At 43.8% G+C, this 8849-nt stretch overlaps 1 protein-coding gene across 2 annotated transcripts in view; it reads right to left on the bottom strand.

Moving 5' to 3' along the window:
- Positions 1-238: 238 nt before the first annotated feature.
- The window catches only part of TMEM266 (transmembrane protein 266), a 28302-nt gene continuing 19691 nt past the window's right edge, over positions 239-8849 (bottom strand). For both annotated transcript variants that reach the window (XM_081337714.1, XM_081337713.1), the window contains 2 exons: positions 2987-3049; positions 239-1532 (listed from right to left, as the gene is read on the bottom strand). In XM_081337714.1, the coding sequence (XP_081193840.1) occupies positions 913-1532; positions 2987-3049 (683 nt within the window). In that variant the 3' untranslated portion in view covers positions 239-912. The remainder of the gene's footprint in view (positions 1533-2986; positions 3050-8849) is intronic.

Raw genomic sequence — 8849 nt, 5'->3', positions numbered from 1 at the left:
CCTTGAGCCGGTCAGGAACGAACTGCCGAATTGCTGGCAGCCAGCAATCAGCAGAAGTAGCTTCTTTTAATTAATTCTTTAAATCAAAACTTTCATGTTTAAAATATTTTTCTTTAAAAAAAAAGCTGCTACATGATCAGCTCTTCTAGCTAGAATAAAAAAAATGAAAACACTGATTTGGAATATTGCTTTTTTAAAAAAAATATTTTAATTAAAACTGTATTTGTAAAATGCCCGTTTTTTGTTCTGGTATCATGGAGGCAATAATTTTTTCTCCCCCGAAATATTTCTTCCCCAAAGTTCATGCTAAAAATAAGAGAACGCTTACTTTAAAATTCTTTAAAGTATTTAAAGACGTCTTCGAGCTGCATCGTTCAAAGCACTTCTTGAAAAACAGGGTTGTTTTTTTTCCTCCCCAGGAAGATCAAAAATACTTGTCAATACTTTATACAAATGGATTTATAATTGGTCACATACAAAGGGACATTGTAAGAAATTGTTAGGAGAGATGAGTGTTTTTACTGTACCCTGGTGAAACCTGATAGAAGATTGTCCGAAGTTCAGTAAAAAGGGTAGGATTTGTGTTGGCTTGGCTTTAAAAAAAACACACACCTTAAGAATCTATACATCTTTGAGGTCATTGTTTTAACAGCGTTCACCTCCCTTGCCCCCAAACACTTCCTCAAGGGCGACAGCCGAGGACTCCAGGTGGCAGAATTTGTTTGTCGATATTTTTTTTCGTGCTGGCTTTCGTAACTCATGCATTTTGAAAAACGAATTTCCGATTCTTAAATCCACACAGGATACCCACCCCGGAATTGGTTCCGGGGACCCCGTTTTAAAGCTTTAACGTGCCCCACCCCTGGCAAATCACTGACTGATCTGTCTGAACCGCTTCTTCAACCGTAAGGACTAGGAGTCCGGGATGCTGTTGAACCTTTGCTCTTTGGATTCCAAAGACGTGTACTTGTCAATCATCTGTGTTTTCTGCCGGAAGTGGATGACCGGCTTTTTCTGAAAGCCCCCAAAGTTTTCTTGGTTCTTTTTGTTGTAAATATTGACCCGGTGCTCCAGTTCGGGGCTGGCTGTGGCCGACCCCGCCGGGCTTGGCAGTTTAAGGTTAACGGGGTCCAGTCCCTTTTGGGTTAAGCAGGAGTCTTCTGATAAGGAGGACAACAGTTCTTGGACAACGGCATTATGGACTCTGCGATGGGGCGAAGAAGAGCTGACCTGAGCGCCTTGGGCTACCTGACAGGCCCGCTTCAAGGGACAATACTCGGAGGACTCCTCCCGAGTCGTGCTGCAGTCCGTGGAAGAGCCGAAGGTCTGGCTGCTGTCGCTCTGCGCACGGGTGAAGGAGCTGTCTGTGGACCTGGAGGCGCTGCCAGATGCGGCGCTGGTGGAAATCCCGTTGCTCTCCATGATCTTCATCGGCACTTCCACCATGAAGAGGTCGGAGGAGACGTTAGGCTGGTGGACATCAATGGCTGTGGTGGTGATGACGCAGAAGGCTCCTTCGGGCACACCGCTGTCTGTGTGTACAGAGGCCAAAGGTTAGGTTGCGTTCAGAAGAGGGCCCTTCTAGAAATGAGGGGATATCCTGAGCTTCCTCAGGACTTTAAAACACACACACACACACAAATACGGTTGGAAGATGAGCATCGTTCTAACCTTGGATTTCTCGGGTATGGAGTTACTTTTTGGAGTCCTTGGTGCCCTCGGAGCTTGGCTGATGGCTTGCAGACATTTCATCACCTGACTGGGTAACCTCATCAGCACCTGAGGATCAGCATCATTATCACCAATACCATTAAAGTCCTGATGAGGTTACCCAGCTGGATTACGAAACCCCTGCAAGCCAACAACCCAGCTGAGAAACCACCAAGGACCTCAGTGCAATCCTGAGCTACAAATGTTGCCTTCTGGTAGGAGAAGAGAATATTTCTCACTTCGTTATTGTTTTGTTTGGTTTCCCCCAAGGAAAGTCACTTTTTTTCCCAGCTGCCATTTAAGAGACCATATTTTTAAACGCAATTATTCAGAGCTTCCAGTGCATCCTTAAATTCTTAGAACTTTTAAAAATCGTAGTGCAGATCAGCCCTTGCTTTCAAAGCCCCCCCAGTTCAGGCACAATGATCGATAGGAAATTCTCCTTGCAAATGGCACAAAATGTAACTGGACAAGGTGTAATCTGCTCACTTTAATGAAGTCTAAAAATGAAAAAAAAATTTAAAAGCCTGGTGTTTACCTGGATATGAAACAAGCCCACTACCCATTCTCAGTTCTCCATTCTCAAGAATTATATCCTTGCCCTATTTTCCAGCACAAATTGTTAACACTAACCAACGTAGCTCCTGAATCATCTGCTAATTCGGCCTTTTAATAACCAGCTCCTTCAAATAACAAACCTCTTTTAAGTGTTATTCATTTTATGAAAATCCATGTGGTCTACACCAGAGGACCCTAACCGTGGCAACTTTAAGACTTGTGGACTTCAACTCCCAGAATTCTCCCATGCTGGCTGGGAAATTCTGGGAGTTGAAGTCCACAGGTCTTAAAAGTGGCCAAGGTTGGGGACCCCAGGTCTACACCAACTTGAGGGTCAAATGTTATGGGAGAATAATCAAATTGAATGGAAGTCATTCCTTGGAAGGTCCAACTATAAAAGCAGGGGTTGGGTTTTATTTGGTGGAATAGGATTTAATTGCAGAATAGGAGTTAATAGGGCTGCTCCTGGCCTCAGCTGCCACATGAGACAAGGAGGTGGATGTGAGTCACAGCTGCTTGTGTGAGCTGCTGAGGCAATGCCGGATCAGCATAAAGAGATCTCACATTGATAGGCGATAATGTTCCTAGGGGGATGAAGAAGTTGGTGCTCTTTCTGGAATTCAAGGGGGAGCAATGAAGGGGCAGCAGGTTGATTGGGGGAAAGGCCCTCTTAAAGACTCCACTGAAGGTGCCTCTACGTTTCAAAATCCAAGCTTACCACTGCTGGGTTCGTTGTAGTACTGACTGATGTAATTGTTCATGTCGTCTTTCACCGCGGTCTCTAGAAAGGCAAAACGGGAACCATTAATAGGAAACTCCAACCGTAGCCTTGGTCCAGATTTTCAAGAGAGGCTTCCATAATTCCAGAGTTCAGAAGCCTCTCCAGGCCTCGGAAGACTCTCAACACAGTATCCTATTTTATACCAAGCTCGGAAGAGGAATTGGGGGGGGGGGGAGGGAGGGAGGGAAAGAAGATGGGTTTTCTGAAAGAGCGTTTAGGACTATTTTAACCAGGGGGGAAAAACCCGCACAGTCTTGTAAAGTTACAGAAAAAGTTCACAGCTCATGTTTCCACATATAACACGATGATACTGGTGGACAGTATCGTCAACTGCTAACTTTTCAGAGCCTCCAGAACTCAAGGGATACTGGATTGTTTTGTTTCTTCCCTTCACATGCTCAAGAAAGCCCTGCGCTTAACAAAAAAGAAGTTCCTCAGTTAAAGCTTCCTTCAAAAAATGCAAGTCACAAGTTTCAAGCTTTTTCATTTCACTTATTGGACTGTGTATTTTGGGGCCAGTAAAGGAGAAATCCATTCTTAGTTAGAAGTAAGGAATAAACCTGAGTAAAGCGCTTATAAGGAGGACCCTTGTTTTATTAATTGATTAATGAAATTTTTATGTCACCCATCTCCCCTGCAAGGTGACTGTGGGTGGCCTTGTCTTCTGATAAACTGTCCCTCACTGTCACCAGACGACACAATAATGTAATTTGCTAAGGGGGTAAATTCTCAATATTTTTTCTCCGCATTTTGATAAATACCTCCTTCACAAAGAGTTAGCAACCCGTGCATATGGAAGATGAAAATGCCGGCTGCTCGGCAGAACATATGGGAGAGATGAAGCAAGTGCCCTCCAGATTTCAGTAACACACACACACACACACACACACACACACACACAAACAAACAAACCCTCCTATTTTGATACCGGAGAAATTGAGAGAATGCTAAAATGATCTGCAATGGAAATGGCAGAAGTCAATAAATGTTGTGACCTCGTGCGATTGGGCGGAAGGAAGGACAGGGAAAGGACTGGGTTAGAAGTTCCAAAAATAATTCTGTTCGAAGGCACATGTGGGCAGGAACACCCAGCTCAAAAAGGCAACCTGATCCGCTCACTTTATGGCGCACTGCATGCCGTCAAAAGCATCTACTCTTCTTTTATGTAGATGGGTGGTTTTTTTTAAAAAAAAATCCATTTCAGGAGGGAGGGGAGCAACCAAACCTTGCTCGATCCTTTCAGTCGGAATCTCTTTAGCCACCCCCCCCTTCCCGGGATCCTTGTGGCTACTGCCCAGCCTTCTTCACAGCACATTTGTGGTTTGTAGGTGAAAGAAACAGATGTTTTCTGGGTGCGCATTTCCCTCGCCAGGCTCAAACCACGGAGTGCTGGGTACCTGGACGAAGGAAGCTCTTGAGATGGCAATCTAAGCTGACATTGAAAGGGAACGTGGTTTCACCTCCTGGTTTCGTTGGCTTTTTAAAAGCTTTTTTGGCCCCTGTTGATCTTTAAATGCCTGCAGTCCGAGGGCGGCTTCTCTGCTAATGTCTCGAGTTTAGAAAGAAGCCTCCGTGCAGCTTAAGGCAAGCCCGTGGGTCGGGAAAACCCTGCCAGGCTTGTCAGCTACGCGTCGGTAAGATGCGTTTGGTCTTGTTCATCCATCACCAGGTCTACGAACCACGTGGAGCTGTTGCTGCAGGCACGGCTGGCGACCCGCTGTGACAGGAATGGCCACCACGGAGGACCCCACGGCGGGGTATCTCCATGGCAAGTCCACACTGCAAATGCTATGGAATCCAAAAGGCTGGGAAAGTTAATGAGGACGGCTAGCTGCACAAGCTCAGTTCCTCCACCATCGATCTGGCTCATGCAGCAGCTGACCAGATGTGTTTGGGGCTCTTAAAAAAACAAACAAACAAGAGTATCAGGACAACATTTTCTCATCAAAATGTGTTTTGAGTACCGAATTCGATGAGTTTCAAAGCTGTTGGGTACCAAGGTACCACTGTAATTGGCTAAAACAAGTCCTGAAAATGACCGATGGCTTTTCCTCGAGAAAAGAAAAAGGAATCGATTTCCAGTTTTTCTCACCAAAAGAACAACCTACACGACGAACGCGTTAGGGCGGTTAGGTCTGGATCGGACATCCCCCTTTCCTTAAGTGCTTTGCAGCAATCACAGGCGAACTTACCGTTCGCTGCAATGAGAGAAATGAAACCAGGCCTGCTCCATGTTCTCAGGTAAGATTGGTTTCAGCAGATGTAAATAATTCAAGCTCAAATCATGTCTCCATAAAGGATGAGAAACGTTCTGAGTACTTTATGTTCTGGCAGGAAAGTTACGAGCCTGAAGTTTTCTCTGCTGGAGAGAAGACGTCAACTGAAATATGCAGGGGAAGAGTCAGTCCCTCTCCCCAAATCGACAGGTGTGATCCTCCTGCTATTGGCCGAGTCCCTTCGTGGGGGCTTAAATGCTTTTAATGTTCCGCAAACGTCAGCAAGCACCTCGGCCACCCACTTCCCAGCCGCATCATCGGCTTTGCAAAAGGTTCCGTTTAGGGTTAAAAAGCCCTGCGTTTTCTGCTTCCCATTTTTTTTTGTTTCTTTTAATCTTTTCCATTACTCCCAGCTGGTTTCAGCTTGCTAGGATTGAGTTTGAGAGAGAGAAGGAAGTCGTTCAGAAAAGGCTTTTTAAGACAAACCAGAGCTTCTCAGCTACGTAAAACAGCCTCTGACCTCCTGGAGGTCAAAAAAGTCAAGACGGCAGCAAAAATTAAACGCAACCAACGCACTGTCCTTTTTTCTTTTGGATGGTATCGTTTTCTGCTACGTTCTGCAACGAGAGGTAAACAACATCTACATACCCTTCAAAAGGGGCAATCAAAAAACTAAAAAGGAAACGACAGGACCAACACATGCCCTCACTATTTTATTTTTTTATTTTATTTTAATTCCATTTATATCCCGCCCTTCTCCGAAGACTCAGGGCGGCTTACAAGCTTAGCAGTAGCCTTCATTCTATGTATATGCCTGCTTATTAGGGCTTTCACACACACCCCAAGCGGCATTATTACAAAGTCATCTTATTGCCCCCAACAATCTGGGCCCTCATTTTACCTACCTCGGAAGGATGGAAGGCTGAGTCAACCTTGAGCCTGGTGGGATGCGAACCTGCACTAATTGCAGGCAGCTGGTGTTACTTAAGGAGGCATTAGCCCACTGCTCCACCAAGGCTCTTATCACTAGCAACCAATAGCCAGATAAGAACACCAAGATTAATACCAGAACTACAATCAAGTAGTAAACAATACCCCAGTCAAGGAACTGCCAACTCAAGCAATCAAATAGTCAATAACAGCATAATTAAGGAGCTATCAGGAACGCTCCCACCAATACTGACGTGGCAAGCCACTAGGCTATACAAAGAGAGCAACTTCCTTCCGGCACGGATGAAGTTACCTAGCTGGGTAATGAAACATCCACAAGAAAACAACGAAGCTTAGAGAGCACCAAGGACCCCACAGCCTTCTACAGAATAACTTACCTTGATATTTTCTGCATTACCACTTCAAAACTCTTTCCAGCCCAATCTGAAGAATGTGGGACTCTTGGCCAGCAAAACATCTGGTTTAATCTCATTAAAACTTTCTCTAACTGGACCTCACAATATCGCCTGGGTAAATGCTGTATCTATAATTTCCTGTTTCTTAGCACAAGAACGGAATGTCCTCTTAGCTTAGCCCTGATCGCTTGTAATTAAAACTTTGCAATGTGTAAGAAAAAGGTCTGAACTACTAGTTGGTGAGACAAATCTTTTGATAAAACTAGCCAAACGCTCCAGTTTGCTGAACAAGAAGCTTGATATTTTTTTTAAAAAATCCAATTTTTATTACACCGACTTAGGGAATCCCTTCCTGTGACAGACGTGAGCTACAGAAGATCAATGAAAATATGGGGCAAGGGCCTCTTAAGAAGATTTTCCCCACATGTACGCTAAATCAATTGATTACTTGTATGAGTTCTAAGCAATTAGATATCTCTAATCATCAAAGTGACACCTAAAAAAACCAAGATAACAAATGCTGTTGGGAAATAAACGATTCATTCCTCTGCCTGCTTCTTTCCTTGACTAATATTTTTATAACATCCGGGGTCATTGATCCGACCTTTCAACAATAGCCTCCTCCTGTAATTATAGTATTCCGTTATTAACAAATATTATCTGGACCATCTTTTGATATTAAATAGGACAACTGATTCATAATCCAACCTGTTTAAAGACACTACTGCATTGACTTCCTTGGGTCCCTTAAAAAAACAACCCCCCCTTTAACTTTTGTCTATATCGATTTGCCGTTTGTGGAGGGAAAAATGGCCGCTTGGATGAAAAACAGCCTAATGTCATTACTGCCTCCCCATTTTGGCTGCCTTATTGGGACTTCATTTAATAAACTAACTCGGTGTCTTTAGGGACAACCTAATAATCACCCACTCTGAAGTCCCAGGGACTTGCTTCAACCAGGCAGTAATTGTTTTAATGGACGGCCAGACAACGTCTCCTGGCTGCAGGAATTAACAGAGGGAAAGGAGAAAAGACTTCAGCACATCTCCAGCAATTAGGGTGTCACGTGCCCCTTGTTTTCCCCCCCTTCTAGCAGGAGAAAAAAAAGGAAGCCGGTTTGAAATATTAAAACACAGTTTCAAGACCTTTCTCTTTGCAAAGAATTTTAAAAAAAATCTGACTTTAAACGAAGTCAGGAGTGCGTTTCTGCAAAGTCTAAAAAAAAAAAGAAAGAAAAGAAAAAAAAAAGAGGGGGGGGGTCTCAGAAGAAAACTCGCAGTGACGGAAGAGATGAAAGACTCATAAAGGAAATTTTAAGAGGTTCGGAGCCATTAGGAGTCCATAAAGGCAAAAGCTTTTCCCTAAGATTTAAAGGCAGTTTTACAGCAGTGAACTTAGCGGTCGGCATATTGAACCGGTTAAGAGCTGCAATCGGGGTCTATGCAGACAGGGTCAAAAAAGGCAAGATGGTTGCTGGGAGGATGGCTACAGCTTTCATTGCAGGCTTCATTGTGAGCCCTTCCCCATGCAGATTGTCCTCAACTTACGACCACAATCGAGCCCAAAATTTCCGTTGCTAAGTGGGACATTGGTTAAGTGAATTTTGCCCCATTTTACATCCTTTCTTGCCACAGTTGTTAAGTAAATCACTGTGTTGTTAAGTTAGTGACACAGTTGTTAAGCGGAAGGGGAAACACTGCAACTGTCATAAGTGCAAGTCAGTTTCCAAGCATCTGAATTTTGATCACGTGACCCTGGGGATGCTGCAACGGTCTTAAGTATGAAAAACAGTCGTAAGTCCCTTTTTCCAGTGGCCGTTGTAACTTTGACCGGTCACTAAACGAACTGTTGTCAGTCAATCCTGCTTGCAATAGAAAGAGGAACTTGCTTATATAATTTATTTATTACATTTATATGCTATCCATCTCACTATTGAGTGACTCTGGGTGGCTTACATCATCATAAAACTAGATTAAAAACATTAAAATTAACAAAAATTGGGTTAACTAGGCACCAGTACATGAGTGGGATGGAAATGGGATCTCCTTCTTAGTCCACAATAAGCTTTATTTAACAAAAGTAAAAAAAAAAACATTCCTAAATGTTAATTAGCTTGGCCACCTTAATGATCATTGATCAGAAGCCACCTAGATTGTTGTTTCTCAACCTTAGTGCGTGGACTTCAATTCTCAGAATTCCCCGGCCAGCAATGCTGGCCGGGGAATTCTGGGAATTGAA

The sequence above is a fragment of the Vipera berus genome (assembly GCF_964194415.1).
Source record: "Vipera berus genome assembly, chromosome: 12".
In the NCBI taxonomy this organism is placed as follows: Eukaryota; Metazoa; Chordata; class Lepidosauria; order Squamata; family Viperidae; genus Vipera; species Vipera berus.
The sequence above is the reverse complement of the archived record's forward strand: the minus strand, read 5'-3'. Positions and strand labels throughout refer to the sequence as shown.